The sequence below is a fragment of the Bactrocera latifrons genome, unplaced genomic scaffold (assembly GCF_001853355.1).
Source record: "Bactrocera latifrons isolate USDA-ARS-PBARC rearing strain unplaced genomic scaffold, ASM185335v1 scaffold_357, whole genome shotgun sequence".
In the NCBI taxonomy this organism is placed as follows: Eukaryota; Metazoa; Arthropoda; class Insecta; order Diptera; family Tephritidae; genus Bactrocera; species Bactrocera latifrons.
The window spans coordinates 2,809-29,588 of record NW_017536998.1 but is presented as its reverse complement, the minus strand read 5'-3'; the positions used below and the strand labels follow the sequence as shown (position 1 = coordinate 29,588).

The following is a 26,780-nucleotide window of genomic DNA, read 5'->3' as shown; positions in this document are numbered from 1 at the left end:
CGCAAATCCCTGTCAATTTCACTATATTCATATACATATACATATGTAAACATTTCATATGTTTGCTTATATTAAAAAACACATATGTGCACATGCGAATATTTTCATATATTTATGCGTTTATGTTAACATTCATGCTGAGCGACTTTCAAGCAGCTTTACATTAAAAAGTGGCTTAAAGATATTAACCCGACCGCAAGCCAGACGCGCTTCGTACAACACGAGGTGCGGAGAAAGTCATTATTAAATTTTTGAAAATATTCTACAGAAATATTAATAGATTTGGAGAACTGGATAATATTTCTTATGTTGGCGTTGAATGCATACCCGGGCGTATACGTAATTTTAGGTGTGGAAAAATTATCACATTTGAGACAAAGAGCAATCTGAAGAGATGCAAGAGCTGACATTTCGTCGAGAAAAATCAACGGTTTTGTGTGGTTTGTGGGCCGGTGTATTTATCGGGTTATATTTCTTCAAAAATGTTGCCGGTGAGAATGTAACTGTCAAAACCGACTATTTGATGACTGAAATTGGTGCTTGTGATTTGGCGACATTTGGTCTCAACAAGACATCAGTTCCCCTACATATATTTGATATATATGACAAGTATAAAGAAAATCTATGCAGAGGCACGGAGATTCAGTAAATAGAAGCTAGAAGATATGTGAAACGTTGGTACGTGCCAAGGAAAGTCGAGCAAGTTGAAACAAGATCAAGCTCCAAATTTAGTCAAGATATAAGACGTTTGCTAATTATTTATATATTCATAAATAAATATCATCAGTATCATAAAAAGCAATTCGTGGAAAAAAAATTCAGTAGTATATTATGATCACAGCCCTTCCAATAACTTCAGTATAAAAATGTCTTTTGATACAATTTTCAATTTCCAGATATTTGCAACGTCCATTTGTTTAGATGCAACACAAAGTAAATAAAACCTAAAACACGAACAAAAATCTCTGGCTCAATATCGCCATGCAACAGTGGCTTTCAGGATTCTCCCTCACAATAGTGGCAATGCGTTAAGCTCTGATGTGGCTGGCTCTCCGCATGTAGTGGCATTAGTTGGAGCAATGATTTCCAAGCCTAACGCGGAAAGTTGCAAATCAGCGCATGCACACCGCTGCAGGGTTGTTGAAAGTATTTTGAGTGCTCGGCTTATAATATTTAATACCCTCTACAGCGAAATAGCAATGAAAATATAAATGATAAGCTGCACGCAGTCACTGCATTTCATGTGGATTCAACAGAGCCGAACAAAAAACTAAAATTTTTCATTAAATTTATATAACACGCAAACATTTGCGTAAACCTTCGCCCAAGCAATAATAACAAAAACATGCTTCCAACTATATAATAAAACAGCTTGTACGCAAAGTTCTGCGAGCAGAGTTTGCATGAACTTTCATAGACAATAAAATTCTAAACAAACTTACAACAACAATATGTTAATTGATTGCAGCAAAACAATGAGGATTGTGTTAAATTTTTAATTGAAATTGGCAAAAGAGATTTACGCAACAGAGCAAACTAATAAAAATTTTAATCCAAAGGCGCACCCAAAAAATAGATAATTGTATAACAGATTTTGTGTATTTGACAGCAGATAGTTTTAAAAAAAATCCTGTTCCACTATACTGGATCTGAGAGCTATTATGTCAAAGTGGTGCTTTCTTCTAGTCCTAACATTAAACAAATTTTTCCGAATTTCTTTAAATTTATGTGCAATTTTAGTATTTTCTAAATACTCAAACAAACTCTGAGTTCGTGCGCAGTTTATGTGTCTTCTTTTTAACTGCACAACTGCTCTTCAAGTTGCAAGTTTGCACACGAAACACACACCCACAAACAGGCCACCGGCGCTTCACGTTTGTTCATTTGGTGTCCAGTTGTTGTGTAATGGTCAAGCGGTTGGCTAGCCAACCAACCAAATAAACGGAGAACACAAGCCAGTACATCGCAACCGACGGAAGAAGCTACCGCAGTTGCCCAATGCTCGTTGCAACCTTCCGCCGTCAACTTGCGAACGCTTCGCATCGCTTGACTTTGTGGCAGAAACTTATGCGGCGAAGATTATTGGACTTCAATTCAAGCTTCGCGTTAAGAAATATACGTCTTCGAAACCCACCTATTTCTCTCGAATAATTAAGTATCTTTTTTTGAAATTTTTACTGTCATAAACACACACTATTAGGAAAGAAGTTCCTAAAATTTTGGAAAAAATATCTTAAACTCGGCCATTGCGACACGATTCCCGGTGACCCGTCGGATAAAAGATTCTTATAGGATCATCAAAAATGAAAAAACGTGTTATAGTTAAAACCTTAACTTGGAACTTGCCTCAAGGGAAAAAAACGGAAAATTGGATTTTTTTGCAACATTTTTATTTTCAAATAGTTGTAATCGAAAAAACAAATCATTCGTCCAAGTCTTTAAGAACTGCATCTCAAAGACCTGTGCAAGATCATAAAGATCAGTTGAGTAGTTCTCGAGAAATCTTGCCGAACGATTTCAAAAACACAGTTTCCAGAAAAGTGCTTCCAAAAATGGCGCACTAAGCTAAGCTCGCCGCGAACACACAAGTTCTCAAGACTGTATCTCCGAAACTATTACTCGGGTCAACTCGAAAATTTAGTACAATATTCTAGAGTTGTTGTAGAATTTAATAAAACAAAAAAAATTTTTTTTTTTGCAATCTGTAAACCCGTGTAATAAGCGAATTTAAAACATTGGCTCGCCTATTTTTATTTCAGTTTCATATTTGTTATTTTCACAATTTTACATATGCCAAAAAGAACTCTGAACTTAGGAGCTTTTCAAATTGAGTCCAAGGCGTAACTTGTATCTCCTTTCAAATGGACATGTCTTTGTATACATATTCATGCATTCACCGTACCTCGATTTGTCGGCATATTTGGGAAAATTTGTGTTTATTTTCCGTCCATAGCTTATCGATTGCAACTTGAGTGCCGTTGGACGCTGCGGCGGAAGCCAGCTTTGGTCCAAATGCTATGTGTGTGCATGTGAGTGTAAGATTGTGTAATATTTGAGAGAGGGAAGTTGTTGCCACAAGAAGTACAAACTTCAGGAAAATAAAGTTTGGTTTAAGTTGAACGCTATGATGATATTACGCAACTACAATCTAATACACTTACGTCTGTTGCCTATGCAGTCACGTGCACAAATTTGGCACTAACTTAACTACGTTCGAATCTAATAAATGTCGAGAGCTATTTTGTTAGCGATTGCCTGTTTTATAACCACTTCCGATACGATTTATATAGAAGAACGACTCTGTAGGTTATAAGTAACTACTTAGGCTAATACTAAGCAAGTCTTTCAGTCTAAGCATTCATAAGATTTTGAATTGAAATGTTAAGTGGCTATGAGGCAAGCTAGTCTTTATTCGAACTTCGAATGTATCTATACACCAAATATTACCGTTGTTGGACTTAAAACTGGTGTGTGAGAAGAGATAACTAGAGTTTGCTCAAAACTAAATATAAAATTGTAGTTATATGGCAACGTGTATTGGCTGGCACGTCGCTTAAAGCTCTGTAGCTCTTTAACTGTCGAGTGTAAATAGATAAGTATGCACTACGCAAGCACTTAAAATGCTCTGATTGGTTGTTTATGCTGCACAAGTAGCTGGAATAGTCAACAGCACTTGCTGCCACTTCTGCGCGCTATAACTAAACAAGTACACATCGCAAATTGAATGGAAGGGCAACTTAAAACAAATGTGAAAAAGTTGCGCACATACACACATATGTACATACGTACAACATGTAGTGGCATGCAACATAAAATGGTAAATTTATCTAAATTATACATTTGGCACCACAGTTTAAGCTACATGGCAACACACACAACCTTGCCTGCTGACCACGTGTGTTCGTGGCACTCAAACGAACTAGTTGCCAACTACTTTCCAACTAGAATTAACAGCAAGTGCAACCAGACAGCCGGGGTTCGTTTTCAGCCGACCACCTAGGGGATAATGCTTGAGATTCTACAAGATGCCAAGTTTCAAACGAAATCAAGAATATGCTTAAGATAAAGATGAAACCAGATTGTCCAGACTTCAACCAGTTCGGCTCCTCCAACAAAAGTTTAACATTGAGAGAAGACTTAGGTCATACCGAGTTTGTTCAGAAAGTAATAGGAATGATTTTCTTCCGGCGCACCGACTGGATTCGGTAAAGGGTGTTTCTAGCTAACGAACGAGCGGCTGGTCAGTTGTCTCCGAGCAACTGGAGAGTCAGGACAAACATTTTTGCGTAAAGTGTTTCTGTGAGTGGTGCAAGTCGAAAATGCAGCGTTCGTTAGAACCGAGGTACGCGATCCCACAGAATTGGAAACTCGGTAAATCTGCTACAGAGACGTTTGATATGATCAAGCAGGCAGATGTTGCTTTAGCAAAACGTGGTGTGTTGCGGTGGCACCAGCTCTTTTGGAGGGCCGGGAAGAAATCGCTGATGAATACCGTGGTAGGAGACCTTGTTTTTTTAACATCAAAGGCATTGTCGTTCATGGATTTGTTTCTCCTGGACAAACCACTAACGCCGTGTTTTACGTGGAAGTCCTCAAAGATTTAAACGAAATGTATATCGGCTCTGACAAAACATCGCAGCCAATTTGAAGTTGCTCCAAGACAACGCCACGGCTCACACCGCCTTTGTCGTGAACAGCTACATAACCAAGGCCGGCATCCCAACGCTTTCGCAGCCGCCTTACAGCTCAAGAATGGACTTTTTTGCTTCCTTGCTTAAAAAGACTGATGAAAGGCAAGCATTTTGAGACAACAGAGTGAATCCAAGCAACATGCACTTCGGCTCTCAAACATATTTCGCATAATGCCTTGAGTGTCTTATAAAATTTTAACGATTGGTTCAGTAAATTTTTTTCAATCAACTCAGTCCTATTACTTTCCTAAATTAAGAGCTCCACTTCAAGTGGACTCGGACTCAAAATGTCAAAATAGTTGAGCACTTGAAGTTTGGCCGCAAATTTACTAGTTTTGTTATAGAACTCGGTAGGCTATGTTGTTTACCTCATACATTTGTTGTTGGGGTCTGGTACAAGACGTGTTACGTTAAGAATGTGCTTGCGTGTAGCCGGCGATAAAGCCCTAATAGCTGAATACACTAATCCTTTCAGCTCAGCGCGAGGCTCAACTGCCGAATGGTTCACCAGACATACCCAAATTGTATGTGTGCAGCATTGTGTGCACTCGTCATATGAGTACCTATTGTTGTTATCAACATATTTTGTTTGGTTATTGGTCATTTGCTGTTCGCTTCTGCATCGTTTTTACGAGTGATTCCTTTTTATGGCAGCTCGCTGCCTGCGCACTCTCCTTTGCAATCGTCGTTCCTTCCTATCCCAAAGCTCTTGTCTGCTGTTTTCTATTTAGTACATTCTTATTTCGCTTTCCTTTTTCCTTTTCTATTTGTTTGTTGTTGATTTTGCTATTTGTTTTGGCTTTCATGGTTTTGTCCTGTTATTGTCGCTCTTCAATACTTTTTTGCTCTGCACTCACATGTTTGTCCCAGCTCCGCATTCTCCGAACGGTTGGCGTTTTCTTGATATTTGGTGTTGGTTGGTCGGTCGAAGGGACGTGGCTGCAGCAGGGGCACCGCGTGGGTCATTTAGTGTGAATAAAGGACCATTGCAAAAGGCGGTGTGCTCTCGCTCTCGGCACTCTAACCGTTCATTATGTGTGTGTGCGCATGTGTGAGGGCGTGTGCTGCGTGGGTTATCGCATTAAATTTTCATGATAACTTTTCATTACGTACGAAGGGAATGTGGCTATTTCCGGTTGACGTATGCTGCCTTTTTCTGAATTTTTCTTTGTTACTTGTACGTATAACATATTAATATCTGTTTGCTTGTTTATTTGCCCTTTCATTTGTGTCGTTGTTCTCCACATTTTGTTCTTATTGTTCATAAGACCTTCCGTTTTGCTTTATTTGTTTGTGTGACTATTTCCGGTCCCCGTCTGCGTTGCCAGCTTAAGCGCCTCCGCCTCACCAACTTTCATAAATGGTTGTCCGAGTGTGTGTGTAGCATGAACGCAAGCTTCCACGTAAAGACGTTAGCGACGTGTGTATGCATATCCGCTTGCGAGTGTGTCTTCCATGCCGAAGTGTCGCCTGGAATGCGCTCTAATCAACACAAATGTGCTGTGGATACACTTATGTAGAATATATACGTTTAAGTGAACACATACAACTATATAGCGGAGTGGTTATTGTTGTGTGTGTTTGCACTTGTGTCTAATGATAATTCATTCGTAATACACTTACAACCCCACAATCCTCCCTGCTGTACTTCTATGGGGTTACACCCACACACACACTTACGCAATGCGATAACTCCAGCTTAGTCGTGTGTTGCTGTTGTTCTCATTCGGTTGCTGGCAAATGGTTTCGAAATAAAAATTTATGGCTTAGTATTTTTATGCTCCGCGCCGTTACTTTAGTCCATTTAGTTTGAAATTTGTTGCATGTCGCAAAGTGCTGAAATGCCCCTGTTCGCATGTCCAAACTGGCCATTTGAAATGTGCTCAAGTTAAGTTGTCGCCTGATAAGGTTTATGCGAGAGCGTATGGCTGTGGTCGGGCGTAAGTACACCGCCAGTGATGTTCTCGTCTGTTATTGAGTTGTTATTCCACAATCATAAGCGTTTCTTGATTGTCAAAGCTTTCACAGGACGCATAGTAGATATTGAACTGAGTGGAGGCATTAATGCTAGCGAAAGGTTCCATCTGGTCCACGAATAATTTATTAATTTTGAAATGGTTTCCTCAAGGAATGCTGCTTCCAGAATGGACTCCGAAAACCAACAAATATTGATCAATTTGAATAATACTGATAATACTCTGAATCCCCTCATTGCTGAAAGTAAGTGATGCGCAGACTTTTGGCATTTTCCGTCGGGTGACACAACTTTTGGCTTTGTCTACCAGAGGGTGTAGTGTAAATTGCCGGCTAGAATAGCACACGCATTTCTTTGGGTCCGAAGAGGCATGGCCATTGAATTCAATTGCTACTCGGTCTCATGTCTCTTCCGAATAGACGGAGAAGAGGTCAATCCAATTTGTTCGTTGAGGTCCCTTACCCCTAAAACATCTACTTCAGCTGTTAAATAGAGTGGAGTTCCGCGATTGTTCTAGCCGGAATAAAACGAGCTTTACTCTGATCTGATGATGCCAATTAGAGTGGGAGTCATGCCACCTATTTGAGTTCCTACGGTCTGTGGAGGTCCTCTGTTGGCTATGCTGGTTGAGTGCCGGCGCAGTACGCGAACTAGGTGCAGATTACACAGTCGTAGAGGCTAAGGTTGGAATGCGTTGGCAGCATGGGACCATGAGCAGGCCTTCAGATGGCTCCATCCCTTGCATCTATTACACCTAACCGAGGAGGTCTTTTAGCGCAGATACAGCAGAATACCTCCGGGCCCGGGAAGGATTTAATAACAGTATGAGTCACTGAATACGGAGCAGTTCTACTGCAAGGCGTTGCTTCAGTGGTGGCAATCTTATACTAAAACTTATCGAACGAACATCACACGTATCATTCATCGGTTACCAGTCCAAAATCGAGCGTCGAAAGTTGGACTCAACGGATAGACGCAACGGCCAACATTTAAACGAGGTAATCTTTAAAAAATAAATGCCAGAGAATATGCTTTCGAATGATAATAAACAGTCTCCGTTAAATTTGAAGTTTCTGTGGTTTTACATTAAAAAATGAAAAGAAAATTGATAACCGGGAAATGGATCATCCTGTATGAGAACTCTAGCAGGAGCGTTAATAGGCCACTGTTTGATAGGCAGACATGCCAGCAGATAGGAGGCCATCAGGAGATATAAAAATAGACGCGAACTATGGGCTGAGGGGTTGCCCAAAAGCACTTTTTGTAGTGATAAACTTCATCAGTAGTTCGGGGTTGTTCAGAGAGTTAGGAGACGGTAGCCCCCTGGTATTGCAATGGGCCTGCTAAATTTCATTTTGGTTGCAAAATTTCTTGCTCAGTTTTCAGCAAATATGAGTATTCAGGAAGTAAGTTCGATGTGCTTAAACTTTACAGTAATAAGTGTTTTGCTATTAGAAGACATTGTCTAGCGACTTTCAGCACAATTTATGCCATATTACAATAATTAAAAAATAAGGCGCATATATTTCATCTATTATTTAAGATGTTACTATTCCCTGTCTAGCAGATAACTCAACTAAACTCGCCCAGCTTCCTAAATACAATTTGCCATAATGCTTCTTAAATATTAACTGTTATTAGATAAGAGTAAACTATACAAGCTAACTAAATATTAAATACTTAACAACTGCCAAAACAAGCTGGACCGCTCGCACACGAGCAAGTGCAGAGCAGTTTGAAGCAGCCGAAAACCATGTGGATGGACTTGTGGAAGTAGCTGTGTGTGTGGCTATGCGCTGAAACTTAGTGTGCGCTACCAGTAAATGCATGCATGTGTGTCTGCAGATTAGGAGGCCAACAACAGAAAACGACAGCCGAAACGGAGCAGTTTTATTCGTTCGAGGCGACGTTTAGTCATGCTGCAAAGCCAAAATTACAATGCCATTGGACCAGCCACTCCAATCACCAATACATGTACTGCAGCCGAGCCGGACTTTGTGCAAAACGAAGTTGCTCGAACTAAAGTTTGCAGCTGATATGAGATGTAACATAATTTAACTTTTCATAACTGTTTGCAAATGCTTGGAATCCAGCAGTTTTCCAAAAACTGTCAGCAGCATTATTGTTTTTCCATTCGTTCAACTGCTGCATCTATGGCATCTATGAACATAACCGTACAAGCGTGAGCCTTCGAATACACATGTTTCGTCCGTCCATATGGCTCGTATGAATCTAGGTGTGAGAACAAAAACATACACACGTTCAAAAGCTGCTGTTATGCAATATTAGCAAAAATTGCCTCATGTTAAAAAATCCAATTTTGTCAGTTCGACTGTAAAAATTTAGCTGTTGCAGCAAGTGCCGAATGTAATTTGGAGCAATGTTCATTATCCCCCGAAAAAGCCCGAAATAGAGTGCTTTAATACCTTTGCAAACACGAATTCGTTAAGCGTTTGCTCGTAACACAATCGCTTCTGCCGCACGAACGCTCCTTGCATAGTTATTAAATTCGTTGAAAATTACAGGCAAAGCACGCACGTGTGTGCGTGTGTGTGTGTGTGTGTGTGCGTTTTAATAGTCTTGATTCATAACGCATGACATAAGTTAATTAATTAAATAAATAAATTTGAAAGCATTCGGAGTCTGTGCATACTGTGCATGTAATTTATAACTTGTAATCAAAGCGCCCAAATAAAGCGCTCTGCAAACGCTGCGGTCGAAAGTCCGAAAAAACCAAGCCACACACACAAGCACTGCAAGTGTTGCAACTAGGACAATTAAAATTTGTGCGGTGGCAAATTGACAGAAGTTGCATTCCTCGTTTTTGCCTGCTAACAATTACAGGTAGTTTTCAATTAGAACAAATCTGTACAATATCTGCCAACTTTATTACGAACACTTTGCGCTTATATAAATGTAAATGTCCACCTAAATATAATATTTGCTTACACATCTTGTTTGCATATGCCCGTGTGTGTGCATGTGCATGTGTGTGTTTGTGTGGTAGCTTTGTTCACATACAACTTCCTACAAAAGTCGTTAAATTTTATAAAAGTTGACAAAGTGCCTATGGCTTAGTATTACACAACCGCAGCATAAATGCAGGGAGAGGAGAAAGGTGCACACACACACACACACACAAATACTCGTTGTACACAACCACAACCACAATTTTGTATTTTGTATTTTTCGCATACTGTTGCCATATTTACTCAGCTGTTTGTGTGCGCATGCCTTTGTGCTAGGTTCGGGTTGCCGCACAGCACTGCTGTAGCCAGCCACATGTCCATGTAGTCCGTTCGAGTGGATGTAGTTGAAATGCAAATGGTTGCATATTGTTAGGAGGCAAGTCCGTAGCATAAGGATTGTGTTTTATATTTGAAAACAATTTGCTCGAATTTTGTAGTGGAAAAGGGTTAAACTTCTTGTTTACAACCGAGCAAAATGTTTTCGCTTTTTATACGAAAATGGTCACAAGCACAGCGCATCCAGCCATACACACCTACACAAATATTTATTTATGCGAACGTCAAAAACTTTCGGTCCGCTTTTGAGGTTTATAGTCACAGAAAAATATGCAAATTTGATTGTGGCAACTGCATACAGTGACATTCGAAAGTCAATCAATACTTTGGGAGAGAACTTCGATACCAGAGAATCAGATGTAGCGAGATAAAGATTGTGACAAAACAGTATACGGAAATTGTATATAAAAAGCAAAATATTTAACGATTTTTCCAGGCCTCTAAACATGTTTCATAAGCACTTTTTGGTCCGGCCTTTAGCTCTTTCGGCAAATTTTGCTTTATCTCTTCGAGCGAAGAGGCCTGTTAACGGTGAAAAATTTAGCTAAACCGGAACGTGTGGAGCAAGAACACGCTTCATACCAAAATATTCACCGAAATCATTCGAACGGACTCGCAAGAGATGTCGTGCACTCTTGCTATCTATTTAGCGCTTGGCTGACGCTATGCAAGCACCATATCCTTCACTTTACTAAAGAGGTCGATGGTCGTCCAGAACGAGGCATGTCTTCAACGATCTTTCGGCCGTCTTTGCTGGCTTCTTATCACTCGTAGACAAAGTATTTTTGATAAAACTGAATTCCTGTAAGTCCTTTCTAACATCTGCAATGATTCTTCACACAAAATTTGGTCCGAAATACAACACTTGAGACACATTCTTCTTTTGATATTTTTATCCATTACAAAAATCGCAACCCACTACTGAGGTGTACCGCCTTAAGCAGCTGCTATAAATAAATTGGCTGACATATCGCGCTCATATCTGGCATAGTAATCCTATCTTCCCTTGTCGTCGTTGGACAATCCTACCAACTTAGACAATTTATTTGAAATATCATTAACCCGAGAAAGTAATTACAATTTCCAGGAGCAAGTCATTAAACTCCGGGTTCTTCAGCAAAATCCTGTACCTGTTTAGTAAAAGTGTGGTATGTATTTATATCCTCGCTGCTAGAAAGAATATATCGACTATAATTATACATTTCTCGACGATAGTTCAATGCCGCTGATTATCGCTTAAGCTGCGCGTAGTTTTGAGACGTACTGTTTGCACCATGACAGCGGTTGCATGAAGTCTATATGCATGAGTTAGTTTTCTACTTCATTCACAAGTGTTGAAACGATTGTTTTCGTAACTTAAAACAATACAAAGTGTGCAAAAGTTTATGGCAGATAATAGCATGTGATTGTTTTTGTATTATTTCTCACTCATCCACTGAAGCTCCAATTATTACAAGTTTGAGCTTTAAAATGTTTCGGGATTGCGAGTAACTTGCACTTTGTAAGTGAAAAATTGTCGCGCGTTGCTTGCATAATACTCGTAATTAAGAAAGTGAGATAGGGAGAGGACAAACGAAAGAGTAAATAAATCGTAGACATTACAGTGTGATACAGTACGAACCAAGGAGAAAGGGATCTTATGTGGGAAGTAGGAAAGTGAGTTGAGTCTCAGGCAGTTCTACCCAAAATGGCACTGCTCTTCTGGATAACATTAAATGAACGTACGTATATTCAATAAGTGTGTACAGCTGCTGATATTGGCATCGTTGAAATCACTACCGCGCCGCTAGTCCTTTTCAGACTGGATTAAAAAGATAAAGCAAATGGGACTGATAGTGAACGTGGACAAGACGGAAGATCTACTGTCATCAAACAAGTAGTCGTCGGACTCGCGACTACGCTCCACCTTCACTATTAACAATTATAATTTCGAAGTCGTAGATAATTTCATCTATCTTGGAACCAGAATTAACACCAACAACAACTTCAGTCTCGAAATCCAATGCAGAATCACTATTGCATTTGCTATTTCGTCCGGGGGAAGCAGAGGAAGAAGAAGTCCTTCACACCGTTGGCAGAACCAGCTGTAGAAGAACCTGGCTACACTTATAATCTCCATTTAGTGCCAAACAGCGAAAAGGAAGAATGACTTGTTCAGGAAAATGGCTAGATTCAGGTACTTTTTTTTTCTTTTTTACAAAACCGAACTTCGTTAGCACCTCCGGACCGTAAAAATCTGATACTTAACGCCACGAAGATCTCTATCACCTCCTTTAGTTTGGCTTGCGATAACGCTTCCGATAATTACCGATAACAAGGCTCTTATAATAAACTCTTAGTCCAACCGTGAGAAATTGCATTAAAACAAATCGAATTGTGTTCCGCAAAAAAATTGGCGAGGAAATCGTGTCACGACGAAATAACGCAATGCAGAAGCCGTGCGACAATAAATGAGCGAACCAATAGAAAGTGAATAAACATGGCAAATAAAGCGATTGGGAAACAAGCCACAAACTGCGGCGAACGCATTAGAGCCGAAAATGCCAAAGCAACAGAAATAAATAGAAATAAATTATCGCCAACATCTTAGTGCCCAATAAATGAGAAATGGCTGTCAGCCAGTCACGTCGGCACGCAAATTGTATTGATTGTCCGACGGACGGGCGCGCGGTTAGCGGCAGCCACTTTATTAGCCAGCCGGTCACACTCAACAACATAAATTTCATTATCAGCCAGCGGCGAGCTAACGAAGTTGCGTGTGTGTGTGTAGTTTGTTGTGTGGCAAGAAAATGAGGAAGCGATTGGCAGCCGTGAGGTTCGTGACTTTACAGCAGGAGCAGCGATTCAGACGATGCAACAAGTAACAACAGCAACATCGGCTGCCGGTCGAACAGCACTCACCGCCAAGCGCCAACAGGCAAGCGGCAAGTAGTCGCCCGATGGTCATCGCCGTCGTCGCGTCAGTTGCCAATATTCACTACACCACCGTAGCATCTGCTAGCCAAGTGGCTGGGCTAACACCGAGCACAAACTAATTGCACGGGAAATTTATTAATCGTCGTAAATCTATTATCAATATTGCCGCAAGAAGTGGAGCATAAATTGAAACATACAAAATGGTGATCGATATTAAAATGTGTCGCTTCGAGAACGTGTCTTGGGGCTTTCGTTTGGTCGGCGGTGCGGACTTCGAATTTCCGCTGACGGTCGTTAAGGTTAGTAGATGCGTAGTACACAAGCAAAGTCGGTTTTATGCCTCCGAAATTGTATTTATTATGAGCGCACCATTGGCCAAGCCGATGGGGCAGCTGCTGTCCCATTTTGAGTTTCGCATACTCCTGCAACCAAGGCAGTAAAGCGAAAAATGTAACAATGAAAAAATTTGTGGTCAAATGGAATTACGTAACTACAGTGAAAAGTTCGCTGCGTTATTGTGTGCGTAAGTACGTGCGCGTGTGAGTTGGACGTGTGTGTGTGTGTGTGTGTGGGTGAAGAATTAAAGCGCTCGATTTCAACGATGTTGGCAATAAACAGCAGAGCGCTGCAACTTTTACAGCTTTAATGTGCATTTCGCTATGAAGGAAAGTATAAAGGACCACTTGCTAGCTAGCAAACAGGCGACAAATGGAATAATAATTAAAATGACTTTTCGTTAACATTAACAGGCCATAAAATATTTTATTATTATTGCCAATCAACACGCAAGAGTGCGGTGAACGCACACATACAAACGCAAATGCGCTTATTATCGCCTTCATTTCAGTGCACATGTGTGTGGGTGTGTGGGTGACAGTGTGTGCGTGCAATAGCACAATGCGATAAGACACGCTTGGATGTCTGCACATAGTCACACTCACACTCTGACACACATACATAGCTACAGTCATACAAATGAAACGAAAAAATTAGCGAAAGCCGTGCAAAGAATCGCTCCGCAACGTCGCTGCTTTGCCTTTATTTCATCAGAAAGTCGGCCAACCTTCCACATCGCTCTCTTTCCAATCTGTCAAACCATCAATCATCACATTGCCATTATTGTCAGCTAACTTTCGCATGCATGCCACACTACTCTGCTCTCTCTTACGCTCTTTCGTTTGTGTTTTTAATTACACACACCTTATGTTCACCGTTACACACAGTCAAGTTTATATGAGAGCAAATTTAAGGCGTGTTGTATCAAATAAAATGAAAGGGAAATGGTTCAAGGAAACGTGGAATAAAATCGCTTTAATTAAGGCATATGAAATAAATTATGTTCGATTTCGAAAAGTATTTCCGGAAGAATGGTAAACAAAATTTAAGAGAGCATAAGATGTAGCGAATTACCTAAGTTGCTCAAGTTAGAGCTCTCTTTCGTATTCACATTTGCTCCAGCCTTCTTATTTACTTTTTTTTTTTAAATATAAAAAGTTTTAATTATCTCTTTCAGTTAGTTAGTTAACTCCATACAATTAATTAGCTTTAACTAGACCGAAGAGAGAAGAGAGATTTTCCTATAGCTTGAGGTGTCACTTAACTTTATCTGGAAACCCAATGTATGATTGAGAGCTAGTTTCCACAAACGAATAATTATAATTTAATTAGTAACGGAAAAGGTGAGATAAAAGTCTGAATATATTTGCCTTTGCGTACATCTCCGAGATAAAATCTGAGTGCGTACTTCATTTTATCACTCATTGTATTGCCATAAACTTTGAGTTTCTTTTGTCCCGTTGCTTATTTGCATTCTTCGCATTTTATTGCCACACTTCTGTGTACATATACAGTTTCATTGATTCGCTGGCGTGCTTCTTGCCGAGCGCTTCACTGTCGCTGACTGCGCGGCGCGCTTTCGCTGAGCCGACAACTGTCAATCGGGTAACTCGCAATACTTCAAAGTCTAGCCAGACAGGCAAATAAACAGAAAGGAAACCACGAAGGCAGGAGCATTTTCATTCAATGCTGCCACGAAGCAGCAGCGGACGCGAAGTGAGAACGCAAACAAATGAGGCGGTCGCATTCGCTGTCACGCACTTCTCTGGGGGAGGGGGCCCAATGTGGGCATGAGAAAAAGTTCATTGCCGAAATTAACACACTGACCTAGCAAACAGCTCGCCACTTGACTCATTTCGGCGACTGTGCGAAAGGGAATTTAATGTTATTATTCCTTTTCATTTTAATGGTTCTTGTTTGTGTAGGTGGCCCTTGGCTGGTGTTTGATTTTCATATATTTCGTTAATTTAGGTCAATGAGGGCAGCATAGCCGAGGAAGCCGGTTTGTGTGAAGGTGACGTCATTGTACGCATTAACGATACGGCTACCTCGCCACTGACACACGAAGAGGCAGACAAGGTAATTAGGCACTGTGGAAATGTGTTCTACATCGGAGTTCAACGGTAAATGGATAGTACAGGATCATTGTGGCGAGTTGAGAGTTATTTAAATTGTAATCATATTTGTTCCGCAGTGAGGGCGAAGAGCAATTGGTACCGAAAATGTTCCCGGTTTACGGAGCCGAGCGCCCTACAACCCCACCAACTTTCATCGATGTGAGTGGACGTAAGAGCCCTATTCCTCCTCAACTGGAAGATGATGTGGTGCTGCAGACAGAGATTTTACCCGAGCTTCCAGAGCGACCGTCGTCGGTGCTTTCGGAACAAACGGAAATCAAGTTGGTGGAAGAAGAAATCGCCGCGGTGCTTTCGGGTGAATCAGAGGTCCTAACGGAGCATAACGTCCTGGGGTGCGTTTCGTTTCCAATATATGCATGATTATTTGTTAATCTTTATTATATTAGCGTAAATTTCTACAGACTTTTTCCCAAGCCTGGTGTCTGTATGACCAGCGATGTGTTGCGAACCCTCAATGAAGATGCAATCAAAACGAGAGCTGAGAAAGAAAAAGAAAACAAAAAGTGGTCAACGTTTCTGATGAAACCTGATCGTCCCATACCGAAGAGCAAGGAGCAAATCGAGGCCGAACGCAGAGCCGCCAATGCATACAAGGTTAAGATAGTGAAATCAGCCCCAAGATCGCGTTCAGTATCACCGATGGTAAGTAGCTAAGCTACAGTTATCTAAATATTTCTGTTAATCAACTTTAATTCTTAGCCCCAGCCAATCGTATCACCGACAGAGCCAGTTGAACCGACAGTGCCAATAGAAAGTAAGCAACCGTCACCACCAAAAGTTGAGGAAATAGAAGAACCTCCACCAACTGACAGCGAATTGCCAAATTTGGAGGAGGTTAAAATTATAGTCGAACCACCAGCTGAGGACAAAGAAGGTCAACAAGTGAACACGGCTGACAAACTAACTTTGCCTGGTGATAATCAAACAGTAAAGAAAGAAGAGAGCCAAAGCAGTAACGAGGAAATATCGTCCACAAACGAGGCGACACCAATATTGGAAGAGACACTTGAAAAGTCCGCAACAGCAAATGATACTGTAGCTGCGCCAGAAGTTTCTACCGAACCTAAAAACTCCATACCCCAACGTGAAAAAACCGAAGAGGAACTAGCTCTTGAACGTCAACTGGCCGACGTGCAACGCCAATTGGCCGCACTTTCTTCCCTGCCCTCCACCATACAATCCACTCTCGACGCAGTCACAAAGCAGTTGGCAACACTTTTGCCAGCGTTCCAGTTACAGCCCGGAGTTCAGCCATCGCCGGCTCCCGTTCCAGCTTTAGCTGAGACGCGCTCAATCAACCTAGAAAAGATAGACGAAGACGCTGAAGTGAATAAAGCAGAAGGCGAAAGTAAGTTATGTTTGTGGAGAGTTAGCGTTGAGCTAGGAAGCAAAATTGGAAGCAAGCTTCAAGCAAAGGTCATCTTTCATTTATAGCACAAGAGCTGGACTCTAGTTGCGATCAGAATGGTTCAGTTACTGAGAGTGTTGCTGTCGTTGCAGAAGAGGTCTCAGAAAGCATTGCAACTGATGCGCCATCTTTAGATGCAGCAAAGATTCAAGAGGCAAAACAGAATAAGGAAGATACACAGCAAATGGAGGAGGAGCAGAATGCAAAGAAACAAAAGGTTGGTAACACTGCTTTTTATCAAAGAATGTGGTTTCCTAGTTACACAAAATACTTGCCAGTATAGATATTCAAGTTAATGATTTTAGTGGATCTTAATAATTAGACATGTTATATGACATTAGATATGTGGACTATGTGGAAGGGATAATTTTGAAACAATCTAGTAATAAAAATCCTTCAAGGAAATTTCCATTAGTGCCGGTCGTGCATATAAGATGTTTAAAGTCAAACCTAAAAATCTTAGCTTTCCTCCTTCCTGCTCGACTTCTGTTGAAGACATAACTACCTATAATTACTATTTTTCACCCTCGAGCTCTTCTTATGGAACATATAATTCAATTAATTACCTGAACCAATCTAATTACTTAACCCTAAGAACTTTCAAATATCTTATTATCCACTAAATAATAGCCCTATTTAAAGCTTTTGGTCTTTTACAGCGGCAAACAGTACGCTTTGAATTATGAAGATGAGAATTTAAGCAAGAGCGTGCTTTAACCAAATCGGCAGCTTCTCAAAATCCAACCGAAATATCAAAAGTTTATCATTTTTAGCAAAAATATATACTTTCCGAAAACAAATAAATACTGAACTTAAACAAAAAATCCGACTACAGCTTTCGTTTTCCTACGCAAGACGCACAAAACGCACAAAGAAAAATTTAAATCTCAAAGTAACCGTTGATTTATCTCGTGAGAATTGCCGAATGCCACTAACACACTTCACACTCGTACACTTATCTATAACCTATACCCGCTTTATGTATATTTGTTTGAGTTTGAAATGACCGTAAATTACATGAACCTGGCCTGGAAACTGGCAGCGCAACGATGTGATCGAAGAACTCGAGGAGCAGTTGGAGCGCAAAAAGAATCCGCGTCGCTCGAAACGCGCCTTTGGCCCGCTGACACCATCTTCCGAGCGTCCGCTTGTGTTGCCCGGCGGCAGGCGTTGGTATCGACCCAAGGATGCCTACAATGATGAGTTCATAGCGGAAACCCTGAGTGCACAAGCGGAACTCATAACTGGCACCACATTGGGGTAACTATATTTGCAACTCAACTTTATTTATAAGCTATATTTTATTTATTTTAAACGATTTTTGGGTGCACACTCATATTCACCTGGGTTATTTTTGAATGAGCTGCCCCTGAGATCAGGGCATACACACATATAACCACACTTAGGGAGCTTTGCGTCCTCTACTGATATTTCTTTCTCACGTACTAAGAGTTTAAACAATGGAAAAGGTATAGGCTCTATTTGATTAGATTCAGTTAAGGTCGCAAAAGCTCTCTTGAACTTTTCTATTCTCAAAAGACCTCTCGAACTTTTTAATTCTCTACAGGCCTGTTAGAATTTGCTTAGATGTTGCGTGAGTGAAAAAGCTCTTCAGCATTATAAGAAATATTGTTTCTTTATAATAACATACATAGGTATTAGAGAAAAAATAGTAATCTCTATCCAAAGTTGGGAAAGACATGTTCTTTTCGCATTTAGGAGTAAGTTTTTTGAGGCTAACACACTAAAGGTTGCATTTATTAGTAGTACAAGGTTTTAAAACACTGGAAAACTCCATGGGAACGTAAGCTAGCTTTAAGCACAGAACCAAATTTCAGCGGTACGAAATATGTAACTTAGAACGAAGAAAGATGACTATTTCGAAAACATTTCCTGAGTTTGAATTGGTATGATAGTATTTAGCGTAAAAGCTTTGAGCCCGATGCTAAGCACAAAAGGCTCATCTAAAGCTCGATCACGACTCTAATAAAGTTCAAAATTAAAACTTAGTTCAACTCACAAACAGCTGACTTTAATATTGTTGTATGATTGTGACCTCGAGACTCTGTAATACAGTTACAAAATTAATTTTATCAACATTTTAATTATTTTAAAAATAATACGCAGTTACGCACACCATTTGCACAGCTATTTTATTTACAACATTTCTGGCATTTCCCTCCTTTCATTTACTTTCATATCAACTTCATGGTCCATGGTATTTGACGACAACAACAACAACAACCAAACATCAACTACATATTGTTGTTTGTGCGCACATTTCATCACATCTTTATTCGTCGGCACTCATCGGCATTTACATAAATATCACCAACGCAGTTGCACATTTGAAAGTCCGTTGCTTGGCTACGACCCAAGGTATGCATGAAATGATTTACACGGACAGACATACAACTAACATTTATACTATTAATTCATACACAGTTCTGTACTTTTTAAATTCCTTTGTGCGTGTGCGTAGAACAGCCTTATTCTCGGCATACGCTGATTAAGATTTCGTGCCGACCTTACTTCTTTTAAGCCACGTTTCCATTTGCCATTTAGTGATTGGCGGCGCTCGAGGCAAATTGTCCATATCTTCAACCTATTGAATTTTTACGGTTATATTATATGCATGTGTGATAGCATTTTCCATTCAATTTATTTCTAATTCCTGTTCACTTTCTCATCCATTGCTTCGAGTATTGTGCAACCTTTCACCTGAATATTTGCCAATTTTTTAATAGCAGCAGCAATTACACATTTATTAATGGATTCCTTTCATTTACTTGCGACTGAAGATTGAATGTAGCGGAGTTTCATGAGCCTTTGTATAGCTTTGTTTCTTTTTTTTTTTTTTTTTGTTTTTGGTGCTTATATTTCATATTTATTCACCCGAAGTTTAAATTGGCACTTTCTATTTATCTAGTAGTGAATTAAAGGAAATTCATTTTGCTATTTTGCTAAGGAAATGAAACTGCTAACTTTTAATTGGCCGAGTACTGCACAGAGATCGTAACCCAATATCCTTCGCCTGATTTCAATATGGACGTACGTCCATTTCTGCATATGGCAGTAGATGCACACCTTGCTAAGGTCGGCAATACTACGTTGGAGCTTCATGTAATATAACATACTTGCTGACCTACCGCGCTGCTAAGAACACATAAGAAAGTCTACACGCGCATGAAAGGAATAATCTTCATTTTTTTATGTTTTTTCCGAAGAATAATTTATTTGAAAAGTTAATCGAATGAAATTTGTAGAGGTAGGTCACTTCACATGCCAATGACCACACTGCTGGAAAAATTTAATAAGATCTCGGTTTCGATATAAATATGCTAAAAAGCCACTCCAAATTTGCCGAGTTGTGTTGTGTATGATATAATATTTTCGAAGCAAATGAAAGGCTTGAAACCGGTTATTGCTTGTGAATAAAATGTTGGGTAGTCGAAAAGCTCTTTTCGTATTTTGTCAATAGATGTCATTGCAGACCATATAGTGTTGGAAAGGCGTGCTTTTAGGCTTAATTTAATCTAAAAAAAAAAACAAAAAAAAAAAAAAAAAAAAAAAAAAAAGGTAAAAAAAAAAAAAAAAAAAAAAAAAAAAAAAAAAAAAAAAAAAAAAGAACGGGGAAGTTGAAAAAAGTGACATTCCTTCAAAAATAAATGCAAATAATGAAGAAATTCGCCACATTTTGAAATATTTGCAAAAAAAAAAAACAAAGAGTGTCTTGCAAGCCATCAATGAAATTTGTGGAGTTTACGGAAACGCAAACGATGATGTCACAGTCCGTGTAACACAACAATGGCTTGGTCGCTTCCATTTTGTAAATTTCGATGTGAAAGGTGCTCCTCGGCTTGGTCGACCTAGTGTTGAAAAATTTGATGATATTATGGAAAATATTGACAAGGACGTCACATAAGCCGCCATAAGATCGCTAAGAAACTTAAGATACATCATCAAAAGGTTTTGAACCATTTAAAACAGGCTGGCCACAAAAAGAAGATCGATGTTAGGGTACCGCAGGAGTTGTCTGTGAAAAATTTAATGGATCGGATTAACATTTGCAATTCTTTGCTGAAACGAAATGAAATCGAGCCATTTCTGATGCGAATGGTGACAGGAGACGAAAAGTGGATCCAATACGAAAATAATGTGCAAAAAAGTGCATGGTCCAAGCGTGGTGAAGCTCAGCATATGGTCTCAAAGCCAGAATTGCGCCTCGAAAGGTTATGCTGAGTGTTTGGTGGGATTGGAAAGGAACCATTCACCTTGAGTTGCTCCAGCATGGTCGAACAATTGATTCTACATTTTATTGTCAACAGCTGACGAGATTCAAGCAAGCAATCGAAAAAACCGAACAGAATCGATCAACAAAAAGGACTTCGCCTTCCATCAGGACAACGCTAGATGGGTCGGCAAAAACTGGGAGCGCTTGGCTGGAAAGTTTTCCTCCATATAGCGCTGACTTTGCACCATTGGATTACCATTTGTTTCGGCCAATGCAGAACTCTCTTAATGCAGTAAAGTTGGCTTCAAGAGAACCCTGTGAAAATTGCTTGTCGCAGTTTTCGCCGGGAAAGCAGAAAAGTTTTACACCGAAGAAATACATTTGCCTCTTCTCCATGTAATCAACCATTAAAATTTGTTTTATAAAGTATTAATAAATGAAAATAAATTGCATATGTTGTTGCTTTTGTATACATTATATTAAAAGTTATTGCAGTTTCAACTATCATTCGAACAATTCGCATAAAGAAATAAACGACAGCGCAGTCTTCCACTCTGGAGTTATATGTAAAACCGAACGCTGCACACTCGTCGACACAATAAATACTACTCACACTCACGCGCGCAGCATCATTACTGCAAAGAGTGATGAACAATCAATTGCACTTCAATCAAATTCATTCATGTGCTTTAATGTTTGTTTGTTCCGTGTTTTTCCTAACCCCCCGCCACTCACCCACTTCATGCTGCTCGCGTGTAACTTCAGCGGTTGGGTCAGCGCAATGTTAGACCAACTGAGCGCCTGACGGGCTGACTGGCAGTTTGAAGTCCCTGCTCACCAAGCAATTTATTTTATTTCATCCAACATTCAATAGTTTTTATCGACATGCTTTTCATTTTACTCATACTTTTTTCCACCAGCAGCCAGCATTTCACCATTTCACAATTCACATTTCACCTTTTTTGCCGCTTTCCTCATTTCTATTATGTCTGTACAATTGCTACAACTATTGCCTAGCAACTTGCTGCATGTTGAAAATAATTTCTCTTTGTGCTCTATTTTATTCCATTTAATTTGTGTTCGTGCTTTTACTGCGCTGCTGTGCTCGGCGTATGTCGGCGCATGTCGGGCCACCACAATGCGCGCACACACACACACATACAGAGTCAACTTCATGAAGTATCAAAAGCCTGAAAAGAAAATCGGCTTGAATAGAAGTGAAGTTTACAAAGTAATTCATCACTTGGACCGACAGCCAGTGCGCGGCATTGAAGTTCGGCCACCCGTGGTGCCGGCTGAAGTGGATATAAGAAAGGTGGCGCTGCAGCCATAACCTGTCGCACCCGACGGAACCGCGGAACTGCGACGCAAATGTACGCATGCTAATATCAAAACCATGTTTTACCGCTGAACTCAACAACTGCGGCGGGCGGCTCAAGAGATCCGCAAGCCGCAAGCTGATGCGCGCACCAAACCACCGACCAACCAGCCGCCGCTTCACCGCCGCATTACCACCACCACCACCACCACAAATATAGTGTACACGACTGGAAGCCTCAAATACTGAGATGCCTTTGCGTTCTGCGCCAATGCAGATTTCTAATTTAGCTTTTATGTAGACTTGCCAACTACAGGCATTACATATTATATATACACACATATTTAATGTTTTTATGTAAATTTCTTCCGATTTTAATTCATTTCCCATTCGCCTGTGACAAACCAAAGTAAGCAGTGTTGCAATAAATCAAAATTACATACATATTCACCCCATCTTTGTTTTCTTTACGCGGCCGAGGTACTGAAGAAATGCAGAATACTGGACGAGAAACAGCAATGAACTTGCCACATACAGTTCGGCAGAGTTTGTGGTGAAATAATGTTGTAGACATACATATGTAAGTATAACAAAAGGAGTAGAAGGTATGCCTTTCGTTAATAGCACTTTGAGCGGGGGGTACAGGGAAGGGTAATACCTGAAGCAGTGTTCAAAGAGGCTGAATTTGAGTGCCGAAGAAAAAAATTAAAAATATTACAAAATTAAATAAAAATGACGGCAACACACACATATGGCCGCCAGAACTAATGTAAACTTGCCGCCAAGGCAAGCGCACAAGGAGCGTAAACGCGCGCCAGCCAAAGATGAGAATGTCAATAATTTCAGTTTTACATGCAATTGACACAACAATAATCCACTCCAACAAGTTGCAAATGGGCATGCAGCAACTAACTGTGTATCAAAGTTATCCGAAAATCACTGCCACTTTGCATACGCCAATCAATCAGGGAATAATCGACAGCGGCAACGGCAGCGACAGCGGTAGCAGTACCCACAGCAACAACAACAGCAGCAAGAGCGACTTTTCGCTTTTGACATCTGCATTTGTTGGCAGCATAAATTGCGTTGACAATCGACGAAATTTGTGAATTTGAATGCGATTACGAAACGAATGCGATTGTGGCAGGCAACGCAATCGCAATCCCAATAATAACAAGAATAAACATACATATGTACGTGTGTGTGTCGGCTGTGGGGGCGGCAGTGTGTTTGATTTGATTCACTGCCAACCGCCAAATGCTGCCAATCGTTGCCAACTGCCAAATTCATTGACAACAAGTTCCCTTTGTGGGTGCTCACTTAAATATGGCTGTGTTTGCGACTCTTACATCTCGTGCCCTGTAGGGAAATATGCCAGCCTAAAGCCAGTGATTTCTATTCCACTAAGCGGTGCTACCAATTGGCCTTCATGTTGTTAGCCAAAAGATTGCAGTGATGAACAATGTGATATTATCTCAATCTCTCTCCCTATTTTATAGTTCCGGGTATATCTTTCTGCTTTCTCCAGACTGGATAATGAAGCGAATTAGGTGGGTAGTCTGGTAGTGAGCGTGGGAAAGATGAAATATCGTTGGAGCGATGAGTTGTACGAGCTATACAACGGGTACTTATCTTGAAGGACTTGGCTGAAATTGGGATCTCAAATTGGCGCCAAATTGTGAAAAAAAAGAAACGGATAGCGGCCGGTTGTTAACTCGGCAATGACCGCTTAGCGGCCTCTACGCCAGTAAAGAAGAAGTTATATAGAAACTTTAATTAAGCGGTAAGCCTGAGTTAGGAAAATTCGCACGTAATATCTAAAACTCATGGCGCTGAACACTTGTCGTGTTTGGTAAGTTCGGGAATTACAGCGGGGAATGTATAAATGTTTATATGCTGCGAGTTCGCCATTGCTAATTCCATTTCAATTTTGCGGAATGGGTTTCACAATCCACTTATGAGGACGCGTACGTACGCCGAATTTCAAAAATACGAGAGAAAGGGATATATCATATCTCGCTTATTGGTACCTTTCAGTCTTCCGCGTTAACAAAGGAAACTATGTGGGAGATATTAATGAATAAATTTTTTTTTGAACCGAGCTTAGACAATACGGTATGAAGTATAGTGATGGACTCTCAAGCAGCTTTCGACTTGAAGTAAACACCTTGCCGATGTTCTGCGATCTTCTTAAATGATGAGAAAGAGTATCAAAAGCAACAACAATTGTTTTGCCTCAGGGTTTGCCCGGAAAGTAATAGGATCGTCCACCGACCGTCAGTTGTCTCCGAGTGCCTGGAGAGTCAAGGCAAACATTTTCACGCGACGTGTTTCTGTGAGTGGTGCAAACGACGCTTATTGTCTTTTTGACAACAGAGGCATCGTCCACAATGAATTTGTTCCTCCTCAATGCCAAATTTTACGTGGAAGTCCTCAAGAGACGCAAACGAAGGGTCAATTGGGTTCGACAAGACATCGCAGCCGATTGCAAGTTGCAGCACGACAACACCTCGGCTCATACCGCTTTTCTTTCTGGCTGCGGTGCATCGACATAGAAGGAGCCTATTTTGAAAGTTTTTAAAGATTTGTAAAGATTGGTCCAATAAATTTATGTAAATCGACTCAGTCCTATGGTTCCGCTACTGAACACTGAAGCGAGTGTTGAGACTCACAAAATAGTCGCAGAGACAGACTGTAGAAGTTAATGAAAGATAAACTAAAAATAATGAAAACGTTTACTTTTGATAACATGGCGTTGCCATCTAAGTCAGAGCAAAACTTATTTCTGAGATCTTCTTCAAATCGTAAATAGCAAGCATCAAAAATCCGCTGGTAAATCACACCATATTTTTCTAATATCCAGCCCTAAAAATGCTTATTCTACTTACAATTTTCTTATGAAAATATTGTGGCAACTCAACATGCCTTCCACTGCAAGGCAAAGCAAATAAATATGTACTCATATGAATGAAATTCAGTGCAGCTTACTTCGCAGGATAAAGTTCGTTAGCGTCTGGGGCGTGTGTGCGGCGCTGCACCGCAATGTCGGACATACCAACAGCGGCCAGTCAATGTGCCACTTCCTTGGGCCTCCGTCACTTCCAGATCATCATGGCGCCGAAAGCTTTTGCACCAACGTAGCTAAATAGCTATAGAGTGCAAGTGATGATATCCTCGGCGCCGGCAGCTGTAGCTTCGCCGCACGTTTAGTTGGACTCGTTACTGTCGCAGCTGCGCCTCTCTCGCTTCCTGTACTCATTTTACGGCCGCTAAGTGTGAACGCAGCCGCTTTCTGGCCGTTGAGGGCGTCGAGCACACTCTATTCCATAAATTTGGACTTTTAAGAATTCGAAACAAAAACGCCCAAACGCCACAAAAATGTATTCATATATATGTATATAGTATATAATATGTAGTATATAACGGTATAATGTAAATATTCAATTTCGAGCGCCTTTAAGCGCAGATGCATAAAGTCCTAGTTCGTTCTTTGCCGTGCTTACGGATTGGATAGCTAGTTGGATGGTGTGTGTCTGTGTGCTTGCGCCTGCCAAATAATATAACTCCAGCCATGAATAAACTAATAACTTAGCTGTTCGGTTCTTATCGGATTAGGGAGCAAAGTAAAAACAAATGTGTGTTTGTGCACTTTTTCCCAATTGCCTTCAACTTCAGCGCATTGCCGTAAATTTTGCGCAAAGCCAATACAGAGACAAACAAATACAAAAACAAGCATGTAGTATTTACTATATGTGTATATATATATTTGCGTTCAGGTTTGTTTTGTTAACTCATTTAAAGTTCAGAAAAGAAAATGCGTTTCACCGAAGTTATTCTCCAATAGAAATGATGTGGCACATATTTATTCAGCTCGATGCCACATTCCAAGGACATATTCCAAACCATGTCGTGCCAAAACGCCAGCCCTGTGGGCTACATTGCCAACACACTCATTTGATTTCTTGGTCATTTACATACTCGCAGCTCGAAAATCGTATTTCGGTCCAGAAAAAGAGCATTGCTGCAATGTTGCAAAATAGCAGTAATCCGTTATGCACTTTACATAAAGTATACTCTCAGCTTCCCCTTCAATTTGCTTGCATTATTTTACTTTTCGATTTTCTCTCTATCGTTCCGAACAATAAAACACATGCAAGCGCGCACCGTTACCCGAGACATTTTTCCTAAGGGTATTATTGTCGTTTGTGAGGATCGACACACACGATTTCACAGCTGGTTTTGATAGCACGGAAAGGAGCTGTCTTCATGTCGCTATGACTGAACTTGGTATCACCGGAAAACTGAAACGGCTGTGTAAACTGACGTTGAGCAATGCCGAAAACTCCATCAGATCTCACCAAGCCGTTCGATACCATTCGAGGTTTCAGAAAAGACGATTCACTATAGTGCGAATTCTTCAATTTACTGTTGGAGAAAATAGTTCGAACTGCAGAGCTGA

The 26,780-nt window shown here is 40.4% G+C and overlaps 1 protein-coding gene across 7 annotated transcripts; it reads left to right on the top strand.

Annotated features, from left to right (window-relative positions):
* The first annotated feature begins 12,837 nt into the window (after positions 1-12,837).
* On the top strand, positions 12,838-22,767 carry LOC108971733 (fibrous sheath CABYR-binding protein). 7 transcript variants are annotated; one of them, XM_018937984.1, is made up of 9 exons: positions 12,838-13,186; positions 15,195-15,346; positions 15,418-15,693; positions 15,763-16,003; positions 16,061-16,709; positions 16,778-16,986; positions 17,812-18,029; positions 19,110-19,148; positions 22,168-22,767. In XM_018937984.1, the coding sequence occupies exons 1-9, from the start codon at positions 13,088-13,090 to the stop codon at positions 22,334-22,336; spliced, it is 2,052 nt and encodes a 683-aa protein (XP_018793529.1). In that variant the 5' UTR covers positions 12,838-13,087; the 3' UTR covers positions 22,337-22,767. The 7 variants fall into 7 exon arrangements, with proteins under 7 accessions (XP_018793529.1, XP_018793530.1, XP_018793528.1 ...); XM_018937985.1 differs by having other exon boundaries at positions 15,748-16,003; positions 16,796-16,986; XM_018937983.1 differs by having other exon boundaries at positions 15,748-16,003.
* The last annotated feature ends 4,013 nt before the right edge of the window (positions 22,768-26,780 follow it).